This window comes from Aaosphaeria arxii, assembly GCF_010015735.1.
Source record: "Aaosphaeria arxii CBS 175.79 unplaced genomic scaffold BU24scaffold_2, whole genome shotgun sequence".
Taxonomy (NCBI): Eukaryota; Fungi; Ascomycota; class Dothideomycetes; order Pleosporales; genus Aaosphaeria; species Aaosphaeria arxii.
In genome coordinates this window covers 3,123,694-3,146,655 of record NW_022983475.1, presented here as the reverse complement: position 1 = coordinate 3,146,655, position 22,962 = coordinate 3,123,694, and the positions used below count along the sequence as shown (strand labels likewise).

At 50.0% G+C, this 22,962-nt stretch overlaps 8 protein-coding genes across 8 annotated transcripts; 4 read left to right on the top strand and 4 right to left on the bottom strand.

The window, feature by feature from the left end:
* Positions 1-471: 471 nt before the first annotated feature.
* On the top strand, positions 472-1,822 carry BU24DRAFT_459277 (uncharacterized protein; the record flags this gene model as incomplete). Its single annotated transcript, XM_033531713.1, has 4 exons — positions 472-627; positions 679-825; positions 884-1,291; positions 1,346-1,822. 4 exons carry the CDS (start codon positions 472-474, stop codon positions 1,820-1,822), a joined length of 1,188 nt encoding a protein of 395 aa, XP_033387964.1.
* Positions 1,823-2,111: 289 nt separating this feature from the next.
* On the top strand, positions 2,112-4,094 carry BU24DRAFT_419236 (uncharacterized protein). Its single transcript, XM_033527166.1, has one exon. The coding sequence runs from the start codon at positions 2,146-2,148 to the stop codon at positions 4,024-4,026; it is 1,881 nt and encodes a 626-aa protein (XP_033387963.1). The 5' UTR covers positions 2,112-2,145; the 3' UTR covers positions 4,027-4,094.
* A 293-nt stretch (positions 4,095-4,387) lies between these two features.
* Positions 4,388-5,642, bottom strand: BU24DRAFT_431357 (uncharacterized protein; the record flags this gene model as incomplete). The annotated part of the gene is made up of 4 exons (XM_033529865.1): positions 4,388-5,044; positions 5,101-5,270; positions 5,305-5,482; positions 5,544-5,642. 4 exons carry the CDS (start codon positions 5,640-5,642, stop codon positions 4,388-4,390), a joined length of 1,104 nt encoding a protein of 367 aa, XP_033387962.1.
* Positions 5,643-6,388: 746 nt separating this feature from the next.
* On the top strand, positions 6,389-8,477 carry BU24DRAFT_448077 (uncharacterized protein; the record flags this gene model as incomplete). Its single annotated transcript, XM_033530861.1, has 5 exons — positions 6,389-6,887; positions 6,936-7,859; positions 7,918-8,246; positions 8,316-8,409; positions 8,444-8,477. The coding sequence occupies exons 1-5, from the start codon at positions 6,415-6,417 to the stop codon at positions 8,475-8,477; spliced, it is 1,854 nt and encodes a 617-aa protein (XP_033387961.1). The 5' UTR covers positions 6,389-6,414.
* A 212-nt stretch (positions 8,478-8,689) lies between these two features.
* Positions 8,690-10,214, bottom strand: BU24DRAFT_439678 (kinase domain protein). The gene is made up of 5 exons (XM_033530324.1): positions 9,941-10,214; positions 9,532-9,869; positions 9,160-9,470; positions 8,944-9,106; positions 8,690-8,891 (listed from the first exon to the last, which is right to left on the bottom strand). Exons 1-5 carry the CDS (start codon positions 10,192-10,194, stop codon positions 8,701-8,703), a joined length of 1,257 nt encoding a protein of 418 aa, XP_033387960.1. The 5' UTR covers positions 10,195-10,214; the 3' UTR covers positions 8,690-8,700.
* Positions 10,215-10,910: 696 nt separating this feature from the next.
* BU24DRAFT_419233 (uncharacterized protein) lies at positions 10,911-13,510 on the bottom strand. Its single transcript, XM_033527165.1, has 3 exons — positions 12,814-13,510; positions 11,724-12,751; positions 10,911-11,670 (listed from the first exon to the last, which is right to left on the bottom strand). The coding sequence occupies exons 1-3, from the start codon at positions 13,015-13,017 to the stop codon at positions 11,178-11,180; spliced, it is 1,725 nt and encodes a 574-aa protein (XP_033387959.1). The 5' UTR covers positions 13,018-13,510; the 3' UTR covers positions 10,911-11,177.
* A 2,641-nt stretch (positions 13,511-16,151) lies between these two features.
* On the bottom strand, positions 16,152-19,730 carry BU24DRAFT_406265 (uncharacterized protein; the record flags this gene model as incomplete). Its single annotated transcript, XM_033525754.1, has 5 exons — positions 16,152-16,435; positions 16,490-16,652; positions 16,707-17,642; positions 17,693-19,500; positions 19,556-19,730. The coding sequence occupies 5 exons, from the start codon at positions 19,728-19,730 to the stop codon at positions 16,152-16,154; spliced, it is 3,366 nt and encodes a 1,121-aa protein (XP_033387958.1).
* Positions 19,731-20,731: 1,001 nt separating this feature from the next.
* On the top strand, positions 20,732-22,430 carry BU24DRAFT_419229 (26S proteasome subunit P45). The gene is made up of 2 exons (XM_033527164.1): positions 20,732-21,158; positions 21,231-22,430. Exons 1-2 carry the CDS (start codon positions 20,924-20,926, stop codon positions 22,163-22,165), a joined length of 1,170 nt encoding a protein of 389 aa, XP_033387957.1. The 5' UTR covers positions 20,732-20,923; the 3' UTR covers positions 22,166-22,430.
* The last annotated feature ends 532 nt before the right edge of the window (positions 22,431-22,962 follow it).

Below are 22,962 nucleotides of genomic sequence, written 5' to 3'. Positions count from 1 at the left end.
CAGTTGCGCAAAGTTGGAGGAGAAATCTGCTACACGTCACTGTCACTTGTCGCTACTTTGCAAATGACACTATCCTTGAACGAAATGTTCATAGGTGCCTTACCAACGGTTTCCGGCGACTTGTAGCAAACACTTCATCAAATACGTAGAGGATCAAGATAATGCTAGGAATTAACAACGGCACCCGTAGTAGACATGTCTTCTTTACAACTTTAACGCCAGATAGACTCTCATTCTACGGGATCTTTTACTCAAATTGCTTGGAGCTCAATATATAATGGGAGTTCGTATGTCTGGACGAAAATTAAGAAACATCTCCTTATTCTCGCAAATATCTACTGTTATAAACCGGACTGATTTCTCATTTTGTTGATCTACTCATAGTCTATCTAATATCGAAAGCCATTTTTGTGTGGAACACTCGACTTCTAGAAGTCCTGCTATTACGAGCCAGGGACTCGATTCCTCACAATGAAGGGCAAATGGGCTTTCATCGCTATCGCCGCTCTGAACATACTTGTCACCCATGTCGCTGGAAGGCCACACGACCAGAAAGATGTTGGGAAACCAGAATCGCAACCAACGGCCACAATTGCTACCATAGGGAATGTTAGCAACGCCAACGTTGTATAAACTCTAATTGAGTATACTTTTACGCTCTGCTGATTTTATCTATAGAACTACTACGATTTGGATCACAATAACGGGATACCGGAGGCTGAGAAAACGCATAATGCTCTACAGCCACGTGCATCCCCCAAGTCATTCAACCCTTGCGGAGCCGACAATTTCATCAGCAATCCATATAAAAGTTGGAGCGCGCAGGTTCGCCAACACGTAGGTGTAATCCGCGTAGTTGCAGACAAAGCTAAGAAGCTACTAGCCAAACATTCGTGCTTACGGATGGGTTTATGATGATCTTAATCACCTACATGACACAGAGTGGGTAACCAGAGCTAATACTCCAGCCTATCTTCGAGCATTGAACTCGGGAATACGGTTCCATACAGAGCATGATCTTGAATGGCAACTTGTTGGTTCTTTCTTCAATTGGGTGGATGATGAGTTGTCACATAAAAGTTGGCAGCATCCCGATCCGTCTGTAGGTGGAACAGTGGGATTTTGCGACTACTTCGTGCTGCAATGGGAAAGAGATGCAATCATACTGAATGGCCGATACCACACCGCCCGCACACCGTTTCAACTCATAGCTGACCATTATCCCCACACCCATGCGTTTTCAGACGAGATGGTTGGCCTTTATGCGAGTATGAACAATATGAAATCACGAGTAGGTGCGATGTCCTATGCCGATCGCTTCATTTCACTAAAGCTATCTCTATAGGTTTTCGCTGCTGTTCCTGCACAAATTTATGACGGAGACGACATCAACAGGTGGATTGCCACAAACAAGCGCGAAGCTCTGCGGCGGGCCCGCCAAGCCATAGGGCTTGCTCGATATCTACAAGAAACTTCAGATATCTTCGCTACTCAAGCTCTTAGAATCAGAGGTATTATCGACGAAATTGACCGGGATCTAGGTAATCATCGCAAGCTGGGGACCTGGCGTCCATGGCAATATCAGGGCCTGAGTACCCTATTTGATGAGTACATGGATACTGTCTGGCGCGGATCGTCTGAAGCGCTTTCCCAATTCACCCGGGACGTTTACCGCAATTTGAAAGCCAGAAGCTGCTCTAGTGAGAAAAGAAGGGAATACCTGCTCACCAACGCTCAGAATGAATTGTTATTTTGCCGTGCGGTGGCTGCGCTTTGGACACAATACAGCCATTTTCATGGCACGCAGCCGCGGCCTTGGTAGTGCGTATCTTATGACCAGATCAAGACCAGGACGAGGCAAGACTATAATACTGTTTTCTTTACGTGTACACGTACATGTTCCGGTAGCAAGACGAAATGGCAAGTCTGGGATTATTAGAAAGGTACAATGTTATTCAATCATTATTTGATCATGTGTCCATCGATCGTTCAAGAGATCAATAGTATCTTATTTAATGAGTGCGAAAGTGCTGAGGCACAGTCACGCACAGACCGTCTACCAGCACTTCAAATAGATGGCCTCGCCTCGATACTGTATTGGACAGAGTTTCCATACACCCAAAATCATACTCAACTAAGTCCAACATGAACAGATTCCCTCTAGAGCTAGTGGAACGAATCAGCTCCTTTCTGGACGTGGATGATCTTAAGCGGACATTGTTCGTATCACGGCTCTTCCAGGCTGCCGCCGAGCGATACTGTGGAGGATTCGAGTCTTTCAATTTCGGAAGATACGAGGATGACCATGAGAAATTTCTTTCAATTTATGGCACACGAAGATTATCGTACTTGCGTTACGTTGAGATACACACCCAGTTTCCACCACTGAGCTTTCCAAAAGAAGATAGCCAGGAATTGCCCTGTCGAGAGAGTGTGGCTGAACTTCAAGAGAAAGACGACTTATTCACCGCGCAGGTTAAGCAAGCGTTCCAGACTATCAAGAAGGCCGAAATATCTGCTGAAACTAGGTCACAGGGCCTTGGGAATGTACATCTCGTCTTAGTGACTCCGGTTCGCTGGGTGAGCGAGGGGTTTTGTTGGCATCGTTTATATTCTGCGTGGCGCGTACACTTACTATGCCCCGAAGAACTTCCAGAACTGGCCTCTGTCCGCGAACTTACTGTCTGTAATCCCTCTAGCCTTCGTCTGCGGAATAAAATCAAAGAGTTTGGTGACTGGTGCAGTTTTTCACGACTGGATCTGAGAGTTGTAGTGGACCTGGCAAGCAAATGTCCCAATCTCGAATGTCTATTTTCATCGCTCGGAAAAGAGGAAACATTGCTCGAGCGAGAAGAGCAAGAGCTATGCAACAAACACTTCGAACATGACTACGAAGCTTGTGCTCGAGACTCTAGATTTCGGTTCAGCGACGCACTAAACAAAGTCAAATTTCCGTCAACCCTTCGACGAGTACAGATGGATTTCTTGTACGACCACAACTTCGCTAGGCTTGAGGAGCATGGCGGAGGGCCCAACTTGGTCGAACCTGCACCTTGTGATCTCTTCAGTGCAAGCTTTCATACTTTTTCACCGAGTCTCCGGCGTTTGAGCCTACGTGCCAAGGTGGACCAAACATTGTTCACTTCACTGGGGGATATGGTCTTTCCCAATATGGAGATTCTTAATGTATTCTTCCACCCTACCACGCCATCAGGATCCTGGTACTTCAAGGGCTGCAACGGGGAAGGAGAACGTGATGTAGGATATACAGTGACGGACAACATGCGTCCCCCTTTCGAGGAAAATCCTACCGACGCACGCTGGCACTTTGACCAACAACATCAGACTTATGAGACTGAACGTTTTCGCGTGGCACCAAACGAGGATAAACTGTACCCATTGCTCGAATCCTTCGCCAAAGCAACTACAAAGATGCATGCACTCAAAAGAGGGGCGCTCTGGTCGTATACAGACTATTTTGCATGGGGAGTTCAGTATTTTGGGACCCATGAATACCATGAATACCAGGGCGAGCAACTTGATCTTTGGCGCAACGAGGAACGCTGGATATGCTGGATTGTCGGACAATGGCGGCCCCCGCTTGCCCTCCAAGAACTTTTCGAAGGCATTGGCCGTGATAAGTACGGCGAGCAACTACGCGTATGCTGGAATGCTTTCCCTTCCATCGATCCACGCCCTCCACTTTATAAAAAGAACTTCAAAACGGAGTTTCGAGGGTTGGACAGGGATGGATTTTTAGATGAAGGATACATACCGCACAAACAATTGCCGGCAGATATTCAGCATCCAAGACTGCCCGAAGCTGATTATATGACAATATGTGAGAGACAACAAGCATTAAAGAGACACATACCATCAGAGGAGTGTGCGAAGAAGTGTTGGATGGATAAACCCCCCAGGAAGGTTGACAGCGGCGAAACATGCTTTCCAAACTTGGGATACAGGATAGGAAGACGGACATACTCCGAACGCTCATGGATGCCAATTCCTGGTGATATACTATAGCATACGGTGTCACCAGTTCGTTGGACTCGCACAACACTAAGAGTAGTTAGGTATCAATTCGTATTCTGCATTCATATATCATGGTATATTAAAAGTTCGTTGGCCCTATTATTTATTGCTCGCTCTTGTTCAGGTCAATCAAGACCTTGTAAAACCTCTAAGTTATAATCTTCATTCCCTATGTGGCCGAAGGTTGAGCGCCCTATATAGGGACGTTGTCTTAGGACACCAAATTGTATAGAGTCCTTGCCTCGCTGTTTCATGTATCTTGAGATGTACAAAAGGAAAAGCTGAAGGAGCGCATCCATACACCACAGGTCTTTCTTCCTTCCCGGCCACAGAACCTTTCTGGCCGGGTCCCTCACTCAAAAGGCTCGAGAACACCCGTATAAAACCCAATCCTCCCACTCTGTTGATAGAGCCAAATTGCATTGGCCAAATTTTGCATATCCTCATTCCCCAGCACACTCGAAAGTCTGTTATCCAATCGCATCTCCTCTTCCACCTTTCGCACCATCTTGACATACACTTTTCTATCAGCGATTGCTTGTCGATCTGACTCTTCCTCATGGTATAGTGGTCCATCCATTGCAGGCGGTACTATACATAGATCCTTGATGAATTCCACCAGCTCCCAAGGAACGGCAATTGCATTCTCCCAGTCGATGACGGAGAGAAGGTTGTACTCTGAATCGATGATGATATTGCTTTTGTAGATGTCGGTGTGGAACAAAGGGAAGGGTCCCTGCTCGAAACAGTGATTCTTTGCCAAGTTCGTGAGCCGAGATGGGAATTCTTTGATAGAGGATAGCACCTCATTCACGACCTCTGGGGGTGTGCGTTCCCGGACAAGTGCGTCGGTGTAGGGGTACTTGGTGTGCTTTGCCCAGGCAGAGAAGAAGTCTGCAGGATAATCAAACGGACCTCCAAGCTTGGGTATGGGGCCTACGTCGTATGTGCCGTCAGTGAGGCGAATGATACTGCCGATCTTGGGGAAGCGTATTGATGCCATTTCCACCTAACTTTTGTTAGTATCTTATGCTCATTCGTAAGCCGGAATGTTGTTAGACCAACCTGAACTCTTGCCATCGCTGAATGAAACCTCTCCTTGAATTGTAGAGGGGTTCTGCCCTTATGTTCAAGCCATCCACCAAACATGTCCATAGCGCTGTCCCCCGCAATGAGCTCCATGACCATGAAGCCGACACCGACCGGGTTTTCGGGACTAAAACCGTACCCGAATACTTTTGGGATCGGAATTTTAGACATATCACTAACTACTTGCATTTTCCTTCCGTTTAAGTGACTCTGGGGTTGATTGACCCATTTGCACTCGTGCTACCCAGCTCGTACCGTCGTCGAAGTCAAGGCGCCGAACGGCATTTATGCCGCCCATCTTGTACTCAGAAGAGAGCTCACAGGTAACTCTGTCATCGTAATTGACGAGTTGTTTCCGCTTTATATCGATCGCGTAGTCCACAAGCGCTTTCCAATTCACGGCGTGCTTTCCAATTCACGGATTTTAGCAAGCGCTCTTGATTGATGTCGGTATTCTTCCAAGTCTTTGGTCTCTCAGAATTCACCGATGATATCGGCGATGGGACTAGGGGAGCCATATCGGAGGCTCGGGATCGTAGAAGAGTGTAAGAATTTCCGATTATGAATTAATGTGGGTGTGCGTTCATTTGGGTTCATCACCATCTATGTCTATGCTTTTGACTTTGTACGCTAACATTGGTCCGGGTTAGATTGAGAGAATGCTTAACTACATTCCGTTAGGTCATCGGATTTGAGCCAATTAAACAGGCATCTCTGGTTTACATGTTTGGATGGTCGACTACAATTGCTGTAGATTCTCGCAACGATACCACTCCTTTATCCAGGTTACTTGAGGGTACCAATCGAATATTTGCATACTCGCAGAGGCACCGAGTATCATACTACACCAATTGCCTTACACTTATTTAAAGTCTGTAATACTTCCATAGCCTCTTAAAAGTACCTGGTGGACAGTGGAAACGAAGATTCTCCGCATACAGAGAGCATTTGTCGACCGTCTACATAGATACACACGATTAATTGATAGCGATGCTGTTTCTGCAACACTTCTTGATTAATTTGGAGGCAGGATTCTACTCAGCTGCACTACTTTTGGCCTTTCCCATTTGTTAACAATACCTCGTATCGTAGGATTGAAGGAAGGATCGCCTGTTGGTGATCCTCATTGGCCACCCCTGCATACACGCATATTCCGCCCCCAGGTGGCGGAGCTACACAAGGCGTCCAAGATTGGTACAACAGCTATCTTCCTAGCTATGACGTTGTTTGTATACGACTTATTTGAACTTCTAGCCGTGTCATGTTCGCATATCGTCACTTTCGTCGAAGATGAAGAGATCAAGTTCTAGGAGCCCAAGTTACCACCGGGAACAAGCTTCCACGGAAACCTTGGAACCGTCCATGTCCTGGACGCCCGTGAATCCCGGTCGCGACCGATCGACCAAGGTCAGTCTGAGGGCTCCAGCAACAATCTTGATCCCTCTTCTGGCGGGTTTGGGCATCGCACTTGGACACCACTTCATGGGCACGGAACTGGACGGGAGACCTGTGTTCAGCGCCGCCTTATCACAAGCATGGATCTCGAGGTTTGGAATTGCATTGGCTATCCTTGTGAAGTTGACTCTCGCGACCAGCGTGGGGGCATCGTATACACAGCGGCAATGGCAAAGGTTTCGGGAACATAGCTTCAGAATGAGCGAGATAGACGCCATGACCAGTGTTCTGGCGAACGCTTTCAGTTTCTTGAGCAGCACGGTGTGGGCGAGACACCCTATGCTTGCGGTCATGGCAATGGTATCGTGGTATGTCTCCCCAAAATAAAGAGGCAGAATAATGCTCACTCCTCACAGGGGCATACCGCTGGCAGCCATTGTCACCCCTGGTTCTTTAACGGTCTCCCCTCAAAGTTTCAACGAAACGGTAAACACGCGAGTTCGTCAGATTGACTTCAATTACACCAATTTCGGCACATTTACTGGCGACGACGGCGCCATTCTTTTGGGCCATCCTAGGATATACAGTCTGGCATACCGCACCGCATCAACCGGGAGACTGCTCTCGTTAGCCTCACCCATGGACATCGCAAACATCAGCTACCACCTCGACTTCAACGGGCCCGCCATAAAATGCGCGTCAGCCAACGAAACCTACATCAACGACCTCACCTACCGCTACGGCGTCACATCCTACGACCAGGATGGAACCCTGTTCCTCTCCTGGGCCCACCAAGGCCTCACCGCCGCCAGCGCCTCATCAAGGTCAACAGCGACCCTAGACACAAAATCCAAAGACGGAGCGCGCCTATACATCATGACAAACGAAGGCACATGGAGCGTCACACGCCGGTACAACGTCTCAACATCCTCAACAGCAGCAAACACACGCTACCGCCAAGTCAACGTCACCGAATGCGTGCTCTTCAACGCAACCTACAGCGTCGACTACAACTTCACCTACCCCTCCCAAAACATCAGCGCCTCCGTCTCCAACTGGCTACACCCCGTGTCTATGATGTCCCGCGGCGAGACCAACGGGTCCGGCAAACAACGAAACGTCACCGCCAATCACATAATGTCCTACGGCATGGTGATGGACGCGTTCGGCCAGATGCTGCTGGGCGAGGCGAGGCGCACCCGGGACAACACGCAAAGGGTCACGAGCACCATTTGGAAACTCGTCGACATCGATTGGAAGGACAGCAGCGCGGTGACGCGCGGTCTGGAGGGGCTGTTCCAGAATATTACGTTGAGTCTTGCGAGTGACGATGCTTTGATGTGAGTCTTTACCCCTGAAAGTTTCCCGCGGAGCAATCGATCGCTGACCTTGTGGCAGAAAAAACGGCACGGCGTCCGAGTTCGTGCCCGTCATGATTAACAGCTGGCCGATCACGTACAAATACGCAGCGTCGGAACTACTCGTGCCGTACGGGATAGCGTTTGTCTGCGCGTTGATATGCTCGGTCGTCGGGATGCGGGCGGTCTGGGTCAACAACGCGAGCTACCAGAACCTCTTTTCGTCGTACATTAGGGCGACTGGGAACTTGGTGGATGGAGGGTCGCAGGCGGGGGGTGGTGGTGATGCTGGGGCGGACCCGTTGCCGAAGGCGATTGCGAGGTCGCAGATTGCGCTTGGGAGCCGGAGGGAGATGAGGGAAAAAGAGGGTGAGCGGAAGACGAGTGGTGGGGTCGAGATGCCGTATTTGAGTCTTACTGATACTGATCCGTCGCTAGGGTTGCAATGGGGTGGGCCAGAGGATGCGACAGAGAGGGATATTGGCAGTACGAGATCGGAGGATCATACAGATTTATGGTCACAGACTAGGAGGTTAGATGATAATCACTGAGCTACTCTCTAATAGATATCGAGTCCTAGAAGGCAAAGGGAGGTCCTGAGAGGATGGAATATTCGAAGTATAATACCCACTAAAGTTCGTCTCGCTCTATCTTTGCTATTGATCAGGGTTTAACATATACCTTCTACATTCCACAGCAAGATCATATATCTACAGTATTGTTACATTACTATGGAAATCAGTATAGAGATCTGGCGTGGTTCGTAACATACTCAACAACAGCTGGGAAGTGATTTACTCTACGAGAAATGACCATATCCCTTTCATGGTATCGCTCCAACCATCCACGGATCCTCAAGAAGCTCACTCGCTGACTTCCTCTTCTCCGGCTCCCACTCCAACATCGACCTCACAAACCCCAAAAACCTCTCTTTTGCCTCACCATCGAGTCCCGTTACCGATTCCTCGAGGGAGAGCTGCGGTACAACCGTCCCCCCTGCACCTTTCCACCGTCCTAGATCGCCTTCAAGTTAATTGGGTTTAACCACTTGAAATTTGTCACTGACCTGAATCGTCAAAGACCTTCCGCGTGACTTCGCTTCTCCGAACGTACTCGCGCGACGGCAACCCCATATACGCAACCATCTCAGCGACGTGGTGAGTCGCCGACGCCTTCTGCTCCTCATCTCGTGCGTTGAACAAATGCCGATTCTCGAAGAGATCCCAAATCTATGATTCGACTTTAGTGATGAGTGGACACATGCAGATTCGCATTGGCTTACTAGAACTGCGACATTCCAAATATCCGCGCTGGAACTCCATCCCATGTCGAACAGCACCTCCGGCGCGCGGTACACCTCCGGTTGGATCAACCCCCTGTGAGGACCTGCTCCAATGCACGCTTGGCCGAAGTCGCAGAGGACTGGCTGTCCCCACAGAGAATCCTTAGGTAGACGGAGTTTACGGGAGGTGTAGATGGTGTGGGTGTCGTTGATGGGCTTTGTCGGTGACGGTTGCTCTATCTCGGCTTTTTCAAAGTCATCGAGTATAGATTCGTCTTCCACGGTCATCATTATATTTGATGGAGTGATGTCTATTTCCATCTATCAGCCACGGGGGGAAAAGGGGGGGTGGGTTGTGGAAGCGTTGCGTACCTGTGTGGACGACGTTGGCTTCATCGTGCAGGAAGGAGAGCGCGGTTAGTAGCTTATGCAGCGTCCACTTCAAAAGCGGTTCGTTGAGTTTATGCGATGGATTGATGTACTGCAGTTCTCGGATAGTCATGTGCATTGGGGGGTGAACAAGGCATAGATGTTGACCACCGGTAGGGCTGGAGATTTCAAATGTCCCCAACAACCCGCGAATGAAGCGTTGACCGGGGTGCTGCGAATCGAGTGAACTGACGTGCTCGTAAAACTCTAGCTCGCGATGGATACGTGCGGATTGGTCTACGTTGCGAGTGCAGACTTTTATTGCGGCGAAGCTGGCATCTCTTTTCATGGACTCATCAGCTTATGTACATACATATGACAATGAAATATGGGAGAATGCATAGCTATATACCTAACATCCCTACAAAGCCAGACGGTAGAGTACGCACCGTACCCCAGCTTCCCGAGTACTTTATACCTGGAGTCGAGGATCTCGCCAATGCGGACTGGGTAGAATTGATTGGGGTTGTACCAGGGTAGCGACTCTTCCTCAAAGGGTTGGTCTGAGGCTGGTTTGGATGTGAAGAAGCGAATGAGGCGGAGGGGGGAGGCGAGAGGTACGACTCGGGGAGCGACTCGACTGGTGAATGTAGCGAGTCTGAACATTGAGGGGAGTGGTGGTGGAGTTTATGGGAGGAAGTTATGTATGATAATGCTGTTTTTGGTATGGATGGATTCTTCCTGAGATAAGCGAAGATTAACGACTATGCTGTGTAATCCTAGAGTGGTAATTACCCATGCATTCTCCATAGTAGATAATTTAGATATTACCAATGGTAGCAAATGAGAAAGAAATTAAGATCCAATGTACTATGTCAAATCATATCACGTGTCACATCACCATAAAGCACAATGAAGATGAGAAAGAAGAGCATGGGGTATTAAATCAGTTTCATTTCTGAAAGGGCAGTATTTTGGATACATGTTCTTCGTCGGGGGCAATTCCGTTTGTAGGATATACGTCGGAATGGAGGGGATATGTTGGACAAGAAGGGGAGCCAGAGCTCAAAAGTGAGATCCAAAATGGTAAGCCAAAAGCCCAAGCCAGAGTCAAATCCAAAGACAAAGTCCAAGGACAATGTACCCAGCAAAGGAACCAAGCCAATCCCTACCGCCCGTATACTACCGTCCCGTATACCCCAACCGTACCGTGGGATGATGTGTCGTATTGTGTGCGCATCCAATTATAAAGCGCAGAAGATAAGAGCCCATTTACCGTAGTTAAAGCACACCAAGAAGTAAAGAAGAATAAAATCTCGGCATGAAGGCCGCCCCCCAACGCCCCTGCCCCTCCTTTTACTCAATCAAAATGAAAAAAAAAAGCGCCAAACAAATGCATAGTGAGATCCAAAAGGTATCCAAAGAGAACCGGGTGGTTTTGATGAGGAATGGGATCATGATGAATGAAGACGTGAGAGATGTGTGCCGCGTGGCTGGTATCGTGATGAGAGATGGGAGAAAGAACGCCTAAGCCGGGATTTACGCCAGATGTTGGAGAACGAGAAAAGGGAAAGAGGTATCGTGTTCGTATGTGGAGAAGTATGTATCGTCATCAATGTTTCATGTCTGAAGGTATCGAGTGTTCAAGTTCAGGCCTTCCGTTCAGCGGTTGCGGTAGCATTCTCGTCTGGAACCGAGCTGCTGGAAGAACCCGCAGCGTTGGAAGGCGTCGTAGTAGCGGCCACTGGAGTAGACTCTGAAGCGGCCGCGCCCGCAGTAGAGGACTCGGCGACGTCGGTAGAAGGTGGAACATCAGGGACTGCATCGGCACCGTGCCTCCTCGTCCTAATGTGGAAGACACCACTCAACCGGGCGCTCATCCGCCTGCTCCTCCGTGCAGCCGTGGCATCCTCTGGGTTAGCATTTGCAGCCTCCTCTTCGCGGAGACGTTGGATTGCAGCGAGACGCGCCTCGGCATGGTTGTTGAGCGGGGAGCGGCCATTCAAGAGATCGCGAAGAGCAGAGCGGCGACGGTGACCGGATTCATTCTCGAATCCATCGAGTGGCGGCGGCATGTGGTCTGGGTCTTGAGAGCCATTGGTGCGGCCCGAACCGGAGGACGATGGACGGAGATCGACACGGCTGAGAAAATGTTAGTAACGGTCAATTTGTAGTTGATAAATAATGATACTTACCATAGCGGACATGTGCCGGAGACGTTCAACAACCATGGATCGACACACTCGGGATGGAATTTGTGGTCGCAAGGGAGTACCCGGATGTCTTGGCCTTTCTCGAAATCATCCGTACAGATGGAGCAACCGAGATGTTCCTCCTCGGAGGTATTGGACTCGGAAGCAGCAGCACCAGCGGCGAGTGCGGGGCCCATGCCAGAGGAGGCTTGGTTGGAATTCGTGTCCTTGGGTTCATCTGCTGTCTGAGTGGTGGCCGTCTGGCTGGGTGGTTCCTGTTGTGTCTCTGTCTCTGAGCGTTGGTTGGTGGTTGTTTCTGCAGTTGTTCCAGCCGTGCCGTCGTTGTCGACATTCCTTGCTTCCGACGTCGACGCCATCTCGACATCTGTCGGCTTGGGCGGTTCACGCTCGCCGAACTTTACGATGGGAATGGAGTCTAGCATGGCCCTTCCGAGGCCTCGAGCCCTGCTCTGCCTGGGTCGACCGAGTATGTCGCGGGGCCCATATCGCTCCGGATGGCGATGTGCTCGAACAGCACCAGTGATAATTATGATCAAGAACAGTGCCGTGATGATACCGGTTATACTATAGAGGATAATCATGGCGACTGCAGTGGAAGGCGATGGACCAAGAGGGCTCTGATTTGGAGGGTTGGAGTTCTGAGAATCTCCATTACCTTTACCTCCTGCGACGATCTTGACGAAGAACTTTCTGGCAGGGTCGGGTTCGGCAGCGCGTAACTCGGTAGCGACCGCGTCGGACTGTTGCTGCATCATCATGGAGTAGACCGGAAACTCCTGCTTAGTGGGGTCGGACTGGTCTTCACCGTACGTGCAAAAGTCCGCACTCAGACTGAATAAGATGATCGCCGTAAGGTTGTGCCCATCCCGCGCCTGCGTGAACAGGGCGTCAGCGTCCAGCAAACCATTATAGTCATTAGGATCGCAGCTCATGTATGCGACATCGGTGTTGGTGAGGTTCTGGACGGTGTCAAAGTTGGTATAACGGAGGTTTCCTTGGAGAGGGTCATTCTACAAGTGGGTTTGAGTCAGTATGGGAACGTTGCGCGCGATATTCGGAGCGGGGAGCGAACCTGCGAGATGATGGCATTTCTGGTAAGAGGAACGAGGTCAGACAGATTGGCTCCATTGGAGGTCTGCAGAGTAAGATTGCCTTTGGAGGTGTCTATGACAGTGTTCTTGTCGGAGGGCTCGATGCGGGCGGAGGAGGCGACGGAGGCGAGAGCGACGACCAGCGCGCAGGTGGAATAGCACCACGAGAAGCGTGAGGACCCCATTATGGTGGTCGCAGTTTGCAGGTCGTAAGTCGCAAGTCGCTGATCACAGTCCGCAGTCCGCAGTAGAGATGATTACTCTATGGGAGTGGGAAGTGTAGCGACGGTTGGGGGAGGGAGGTGGAGGCAGACGGACGCAGAAGAGACGAAAGCGATCCGATCCGGTCTTACGAAGTACGACTATGTACAGTGAATGATGTTGGAGGAATTGTGGCTTGGAGGTGGGAGTACGAGTAGGATTGGGAGATGGGCGCCACCATACGAGTAGCTAGCAGATCGACAGGCCAGCGACAAGTGCAGGACTCGATCGAGACGCGCGGGGTTCCAGGGTAAATAGTGGTTGATTACTCGTAGTAGGTAAAGGCGCGCTTCCGCTTCCAAGATTCCAAGTTGCAAGGAACTGCACTGCAATGCAATGCAAACCAAGATAACGGGTCGCTCGAATCTGCAGTGTCACCAAAGTGAGGGCAGTAGTAATATGTAGTAGTGATGTGACTATGATGAGAATTAGTATATACGATGAGCTGGCACTCGAAAAGGAATCTGAGACGGAGCGACTGGGGGGGTTTGAGTGGGAGAGAATGCCGTGTTTGGGTGGAAGTGCAAGTGGAGATAAAGGTATGGGATGGCGCGGAGCTGTGCGGGTCGAGATGGATAGGCTAACCGGATTAGTGCAAGTGCGGGCTGTCATGTCGGATAGCACTAGTCAAAATAACTAGCTATAGTATTTGAATTGATGATGATGATGGTGATGATGGATGATACTCGTAGTGGTGGTGGCAGTGACAGTAGTGGGCGGGAGTAGTGAGCTAATTGATAGTGTAGTGAATAGTGAATTGGGGGGTGTTTGGGGATGGGCACGGGGCAAGATGACGCGGGAGCTGAAAGCACGCGGGCGGCATACTCCACGATCCATTCTCCATTCTCCATATGGACTTACCGGTAACCAGTGTCCAGATACTGTTAGATAGTACGGTACGGTACGGGGATGCAAGAGACTTAAAAAGAAGTTTAGTCGATAAATCATCACCAGAATCATCACCATGAATCGTAATTGTATGCAGCAATGATGGTGATAAATCACTATGTATCTGCAGAGTACAGATATGCATATACATTCCCATTGTACATATTACATTTTGTAGTAACAGTACCTACATGTACATGCATGTCCAATGTGAATCAAGATAGCTACCAGAATACCTAGCTTACCGGAGAAAACATGCACTATCCTTTGAGACAACAGGCACATGCAATTCTCTGGTTCTCAAACTATTGAACCACATCTCGAACCTCAACCTAGAACCTGAACCTGAGATGTTGTCGCGTTCCTCCCGCAAGGGTGTAATTCAAATCAATCAAGTCAATTTAATTATCGACTCTTACACGGGCGGGCATTCGTAGCATTCGTGGCATAGCTGTGGCATTGTTTCTGCTGTGCTGTGCTATTGTACTACCCGCATCCTTCCGCCCTTCTATCCATCCTTGCATCCCATCCCATCCATCCCCATCCCTTCCACAGTGCCATACTCGTACATGTACTTGTACATTGCATACCCGCATCGCTACCGCCCGATGCCGCTGCCGACCTCGACCTCGACCTCAACCTCGACCTCGACTTCTGATCTGAAACCTGGCGCGTCTCCTCCCTCCGTCCCTCCCTTCCAACCATTCCCTAGTCTCTAGAACCCCCCAGAATTTGATAATTGATCACGCATGCACAGCCTCGGAGCTTCCCCACGCGAACGTAACAACGCTCACCGGCCGGCTCTCGCATGGCTTCGTACGAGGTTGAAGCCGGCTACTAATCACAAACCCACTAATCCAATCAATGGAAAAAGTGCAAAAAGAACAACGAAAACCACCGAAGTATTTACCCGACGGTGAAGTGATTTCAAATATGTATGTACGGAGTACATATCGTGATGTTCGCTGCGCCACCCGGGGGCCGTCCCGGTCCCCATAAATGCAAAGCACCCCAGGCTAACCAGATAGAAAAGTACTAAACGGGGAAAGAAGTGAGAAGCTAAATGTATAGGTACATTAAGGCGGAGGAGGAAATAACCGACGATCCGTGGGGAACACACATGCGTATTCCATGTATCTGTATCTGAGTAGGTAGTAGTTGTGTAGAGACACACGAAATGACATGAAATGAATTGACGCCTTACACACACACCACAATTCGACGAGTACATAGACTTCCATTTCTAGCTGTCTATTCCAGCTCAACATCTCCAAATATACCTAGGTACTCATGCGTAAGTGAGTTCCCCCCCGGAGAAACGCAGTCCCGCGATACCATGCCGTGGGGATGCGAAGACCGAGTGCGGACCGAAACGGATCCATAGTCAACTATCACGGTGAAATGTGGTTGTTCGAAGAAGGGCCGGGATGGGGCGGAGCGAGATCGGTCCGACGAGGGATTGTCGTTCTGTTTTTCATTTCATTTTCTTGGGGAAGGGAAGGAAGGGGATGGGGGATTGGTGTTGTGTGCTGTGATATTGACTTTTCCTTGGTGAGTGGGCAGGAAAGTATGTCAGTGTGTAAGTATCAAGGTATCTAAGTATAGTAGCGGTGACTAGCGGTAGTGCATATATACGCGTATAGCTACTATAGGAAGGGACCAGGAGGGCTTGCTTGATTGTTAATCTCTTTGGGAATGAATCTAAATGGAGGACATCCTCCGGGTAAGAATGATTGATACGAGGGAATTTGTTCATATATGACGCGTGTAGAATCGTATTGCATACCCTCAATGATACTTTCACACATGTACGAGAACTCAAGATAAGAAGCAACAAACATCTTTTCACACTACTCTTCCAACGAGAAACATCAAAATGACAAGAGGTAACTATGATTGGATGTATGAATTGACATTGAAACAGAACCAAATAAACGCCATGTAAAACGCCCAACGCTATGCGCAAACCTTCGAAAATCTGCAATGAACAAACACAATCTGCCGAATTATTTTTTAAAAGAAGGAATGGTGAAGGAGGTATGGAACATTGGAAAACAGAAAAAGGGTGATGTGAGGGATTATGTGAAAGGAATTCCATCTACGGGGCCGGGCCTTTTGGGTGTGCACCAGGAATTGGAGAATGCGTGCGTATCCTCTATTAACGAGAAATTTAATAAGCCGGTCCGCCACGGGTTCGCCCCTTCGTCTTGAAAGACATGGACTGCACTTGTTGTTCGAAGATGCCGCCCACGGCAAGCGTGTCGTATGGGTTGACTCCACGCATGCCGAGGTCATCGTCGAAGCCGGACAGGTAGAATCCGACAATGACGACGAGGTACGACAGGATGAGAATCGAGCCCTTGAAGTAATTGCTCTTTCCTTCGCCGTACATGTACGATAGGAGAAAGACGCACAGGATCACCGTCACCATGTCCCACTGAGGGAAGATCAAAGCTGTGGAAGAGTCAGTATAACTATTCCGATCCCAACACAATGATCAGAACTTACTGAAACTGTGGTTGGCAATCTCAACCGGGTCGATATATCGGCCCTGGATAGCGCTGTAGAAGACAACGGCCGGAATCTGGAGAAGAAGAACCTGTAGGGCGTATGCTGAACCAATCTCCATGGACAGTGCAATATTTCCGTTCATGGCGAACGAAATGGCGTTCTAGAATTCGTTAGTTGGATCCACATTAAACTTTCATGGCTGGGATTTGCTTACAAGGAATTCGGTCGTGTTCGGCACGAGAGCAAACAAGGTAATTCCCAAGAACTTCTCATCAATGTTGGATCCTTCCAGAACCGAGTCAACGGTGCTGACCAGAATCTCTGCAATAATGGCATAGGCAAGCGTCGCAGTCAGAAGAATGACTGCACTCTTGGTCCTGCTCCAATTCGGCGCATCGTGTCCACCAGAGGTGTGGCCTGGCGCGGTCTCCTCCACCTCAGGGGCGGCTGATGCGTTACGTGGGGCGGCCGGTCGTTCAGCATGCTTCTTGCCAACACCGTGGGAAGTTTTGTGGGTACCCTTAGTCACATCGCGGGTAGCAAGGGCCGTAGTCGTGGCCGCTATCTCGGTTATTTGCCGAACAAGCGACTGGCTTGCTTCGTCGGAAAGCCCTTCGATATGGAATTCAGGAGAGATGTGGTGCTCATCACCGTCTTTGGGTGGGACGAGATGCGGAGTATGGGTCCCGGATGTAGAGCTCACCGGTCGCTTTTGGTCGGGAGACTCACCATTCGGCCCTAGCCCCACGGATTGGTACGTCTGGTTTACGATGCGTTTATAAAGTTGGCTGGCACGAATATCGCCTCGCGGAACTGAAGTGCTGGTCGCATTCCTGGTCAGGGTGTTTGGAACCTCAAGGTGTCCACTTGTACTGAGGTGGCTGCTTATGTGGCTGGCAGACATGTCCACGGGCTTTTTCTCGTCAAGCTCACTTGTCCAAATAACAGCCGCATGGGTTCGTAGTGTGAACAGCAGACCGATAACGTATGAGAGGAACAAAAGAAGTGCCGCAAACCATGTATACGGCCTGACAGCTTTGGTAAAGAACTCATCATGGATGGCTGGTGATTGAGAGAAATAGCACCTGCGGCAGTCTCTTTCCATGGGTTCGGAGTGGTGGCGAACGCATTGATGGCAGTTCAATTCATGCTAGCAGTCGGTTAGAGAGACACGAAGTAAAGAGAGGATGGGTGACTTACGCTTCCATAGATCTGATAGAACAATGTTGGCCCAAATGCTCCGATGACAGCAAACAGCAGCATAGTGGAAGTGACACCAGCAGATTTGACGTTGAAACGCTGCGTCTTCCTCTTGATGGCACCAAAGCACATGGACAGTCCGGGAAGGAAGAGAACACCGGCAAAGATACTACCAATTAAACTGCCCTCTACCAATTGTGCCTTGCCTTCGTTAAGGGCAACGCAGTAGAGGTAGACTTCGACGACTGTGGAGAAGAAGGCATTGATCGTGGCACCCACTCCCATCGATGACTGAGCTGATATGGAAGCAACTGCTTGGCCGATGAAGTACGCAAGGGGAATGATGGAGGCCAGTGCAAGTGTAAAGACAAACAACTGGTCTGTGATCCAAAACTTCAATCCCAATGCCACATCGAGTACCCAGTAGTCGACAATGGTGAACGCGACCAACCCAAGAAGGTTGATGAGGAAGATGTTTGTTCCGTCAATGGTGTACTTCCAGTACTTGATGCCCACGGCGCGATATGTGCATAGCAAAATAGAGGACGACTCTCCTGGACGTCGTACATTACCACTATCAGAGTGGAAGGAGAGTGCCAAGGGATGTTTCCGGAGATGGTGGAATAAGAGTAAAGTCACCTTGCCCATAGGGATGGTGAAGACCAAGAACCAACAAAGGCCGCATACCAAGAACAGGGCCGGCGTGAAGATACCATAGAAGAAAAAGAAGAAGACCACTCGGCCCACATTCCATTTTCCACGGCCAAAGAGTCTCCTCTTCGTCCTTGATGTGTCGGCGTGTGAGATATGGGCGCGGCCATCTCTACCAAGCAGGCTGGTCGTCTCATCGTCACCGGTTGAGTCGATGCTGTTCCGCCTCCGCCCGACAAGGGATGATGTTTGACTGCGAGAACTTTCGGTAGGCCCGAAGAAGAGACGACCCTCTTCGATGTCACCGCTCTGCCACTGCTCGTACTCACCGATGCTGCGGCCCTCGCCTTCATCTTCTTCCGCATATGCCTCGTCCTGCATCAGCTTGACGTACTTGCCGAAGGGGTAGAACAAATATCCAGCAAGGCGGAATAGAAGGCGGGAGTAATCCATGCAGCTATCAGCAAAGCCAAGAAGAGCGCAGAGTAGACCACCAGCTGCTGCAATGAGCGCAAGCCACCAGCCGAACACCAGAGTCCAGGCGATATTGAAGAGGAGTAACCAGTTGGTCACAAACAAGCCGGGAGTGGAATGAATATCGCCCTCGGCATTGCGCTGAACGGACCTGTCCTTCTTATACAAAGCGGGTTTCCAAATCCTTATACCGAAGGGATGGGTAACGTTGATAGCTTCCTGGCGATCCTTCAGGGTGAAACTTTCTGCATCACTCAGATCGTCGTCGTCATCGATGCCATTTCCACTCCCGCTGTCTTCATCTGGCCTCAGTGTCTCTTCCTCCGATGATCCAGCTTGTATTTCAGGGACAACCGGAGCGGCGCTAGGGGCTTGTTCGACCGCATCGTCTTCGGTAGACTCGAGTGTAATGAGGCCAGGCGACTGAGCAGCGGTTCGCCGTCTTATGGTGGACGGTTTCCGGCGTAATGTTTGTTTGGTGCTGTGTTTTCCCTGCTCCTGCTGTGCTGAGATGTCTTGACTGACCTCATCCTCGGCATCGTCGACGGAGAACTCCTGCCCTTTATAAGGAACGTGCGTGGATGTGGTTCTACGGCTCATCGCGGGTTTCTTCGACTTGGAAGTCTTTTGGTCAGGGGTGTTGGCGCTCCGTTGTTGACGCTCGACGCCAGATGTTATGGAGCCTAGATGCGGAGATTAGAAAACCATAGACAACGAGGTTGGTTGAGAAGGACGTACCGTAGCCTACAGGTTGTGTTTGGATGCCCTGTGGTCTGCGACGCGCTGCCTCCGAGCTCGATGACGCAAGTTGTTGCGATTGCGATGCGGAGGTTGGTGTGTTGGTGCCGTCCGAGTTCGTCCCGGTCTGAGGGACACTTCTCCCACCGGTGGGCTGGCGGTCACCTTCTGCCATGGCGGTTGAGGTGCTGCAGCGATCGCAGAGCTGAGATGTGGTGAGTGAACAAAGATAAGTGGACGGGAGGCGGCCAAAGCGGCTCGTCCAGGTGTTTTATTCAAGGAAACGGGACAACAACACAGCCATGGGGCGTCTGAAACGAAGTGAAGGAAAGAACAGCAGATGCAGCACAAGGAATAGAACACAAAGGAACAAAACCCTGAGCTGCGCGCTGCGTCTCCGACGAAGGGGTGGAGGGGCCTAACTAGCGATGCAACTGTACAGATGACAGTGCTGGGTAAGGGAATGGATCAGACCCGTATATCACATCAACCTTGAATCTGGCAAGCTCGGGCGTGTCTCAGGGTGCCAAGAGCCACTACGCAGGCTGGTATCGGCTTTCACGGCAGTAAATGGGTATGGAAATGTGATGGTAAGGTGACTGGAGTTTTTCAATTATCTAGTATCATTGCAGATGCATGAAGTAGTAGGTGTAGGGTAGTATGTGGTGGAAGATGGATGTCGATACGATCGGCTGTGATGGTCAGAGTGGGTTATCACGGGTACAAGAATGGGCGAGCTCTGGTTGGCGCGTGTGGGACGTGGATGGTGGATGAGGAATGGCGGGGAGTTTGTCCGTTCAGTTCTGTCTCTACTTGTCCATAGACTTAACAATGACTAGGTAAGATGGGGTAAGGTTAATGCTACTACTGTGTACTCACTGCAGTTCTTACTGTGTATCTAGTATGAGAGAGACACAGAGAAAGAGAGGGAGGGGGAGCTGTTCGGATTCCTTGCGAGCTATTGGTAGAATCGAGACAAGATGGAAACAAGGCCACCCTAACCCAGAATAAGATTAGGCCCCATCATCTCACCAAAGCACCAGAGAGAACAGAGCCCAGAGAACGGAGAGATACACGGGCGGCCTATCGTTTCTCCATACCCGCGGAAGCTTCCAGTTCCCTAGTTGAAACGCAGTCAGTACCCCAAGCATCACCATCGATCATCAACGCCGCATCCTTTCCATTCCATACCCTGCGTCACTGCTCGATCCTCCTGTCACATCTCACGCCCCGTTTCTATTCCCAGCGGGCTCCAGCCCAACTCAGACCTTTCCTTTCTCATCTCCCATCCCCATCGGCCATTGCGCGGAACCTAGACATCATCACAAAGCAGTCCGTCCTCCGAGATTGCCACGAGTACCTGCCACCATGGCGCTCGATACGTTTTTCCACAATAAGATCGAAGCGATGAAGCTTGAGATCATACAGGGACAGGCCGTTCTCCGGAGATTAGAGGCTCAGCGGAACGACTACAACTCACGGGTGCGATTACTGCGGGAGGAACTCGGCCTTCTTCAGCAACCAGGATCTTATGTCGGCGAGGTGGTCAAGGTGATGGGTACAAAGAAGGTGCTTGTCAAAGTGCATCCGGAGGGAAAATATGGTATGTGCAATGCAGTTCAGTGCGATCATATGCTCACCCCCATGAGACTTGACTAACAATACGCCACCTCAGTTGTTGATATTTCCGATAACGTCGATATTAGCAAGCTCACCGTCGGCAAGCGGGTCACCCTCCTTAGCGATTCCTACAAGCTCGAGAAGATGCTTCCTTCCTCCGTCGATCCTCTCGTCTCTCTCATGATGGTGGAGAAGGTTCCCGACAGTACATACGACATGATCGGTGGATTAGATCAACAGATCAAGGAAATCAAGGAGGTTATCGAGCTTGGTCTACAGCATCCAGAGTTGTTCGAATCGCTTGGTATAGCACAGCCGAAGGGTGTGCTACTTTATGGCCCCCCAGGAACAGGAAAGACTCTGCTCGCTCGTGCCGTCGCACATCACGCCGACTGCAAGTTCATTCGAGTCTCTGGAAGTGAGTTGGTGCAGAAGTATATTGGTGAGGGAAGTCGTATGGTCCGAGAGCTGTTCGTCATGGCACGAGAACACGCGCCCAGTATTATCTTCATGGACGAGATCGACAGTATTGGGTCAAGCCGTGTAGAGGGCAGCTCTGGTGGTGACTCGGAAGTGCAAAGAACTATGCTGGAGTTGCTCAACCAATTGGATGGTTTCGAACCTACTAAGAACATCAAGATCATCATGGCAACCAATCGTCTAGACATCCTGGACCCGGCATTGCTCCGACCCGGCCGTATCGACCGAAAGATCGAGTTCCCGCCACCGACCGTGGAAGCACGTGCAGATATTCTCCGAATCCACTCTAGGAGCATGAATTTGACCCGTGGGATCAACCTCACCAAGATTGCCGAAAAGATGAACGGCTGCTCAGGTGCCGAACTGAAGGGTGTCTGCACAGAGGCTGGTATGTACGCTCTGAGGGAGAGGAGAGTGCATGTCACCCAGGAGGATTTCGACCTTGCGACAGCCAAGGTACTGAACAAGCACGACGACAAGGCTACCAGTCTGAGCAAGCTGTGGAAGTAAACTTCGGGGTTGCGGTGGGCTGGATCCGAGATCTTGGGAGCTACCATTATGCTACTGCTCCGGTTACTTCCATCCTTATATGTAATATCAATGCATAGCGAGTTTAAGCATCCTGTGTGACCATCGATTGTCTGCGATTGATTTAGCATTGACAACTGTGCAAAACGCGTCGCGTTATGCCATGAAGGGCGATCGGCCTGGCAATGACGTCGGGAACAAAATGATTGCGTTCCGTTTGCCATGGAAGCCACCAACTGTGATGAAGCATCCAACGAACATAGTGCAATAGCACATCAAGCCTCGATATCACATCAACACGATTATTGTTCGAATGTGGAAGTTTTATCCCTCAAATAATACTCTTGGGAGCCCACACTTCAAGCATGGCGTTGAATGAAGCTGTACCACGTGACATTGCGACATCGATCCTAGCCTTACCTGGCGCCGTCGATCCCGCAGACTTTAGGTTGCCGTTTGGCTGCAGATCCTACAACTCAATCTCCGTATGAACCCACGCGACAAGTATCTTGAAGTGCTAATTATAAAATTAACCACCATGCTATGCCATTCAGTTCTAGAAGATTTGAAGAATTACTCGTAAGGAATGATCCTCGGACATCAAAATTACTAATTTTTCTCCGAGAGCCGTGGTTGGGTCCTTTGCGACAACTATGTCCTCTATCAAACTACTTGTGAAAACAGTACCACAGAACAATTCGATGTCCGTAGGTGGCTTTCTAATCCACGCCCACAGCTCGTATTCCAGTCCTCCCTATATTGCGACAGTCCGGCTGTCG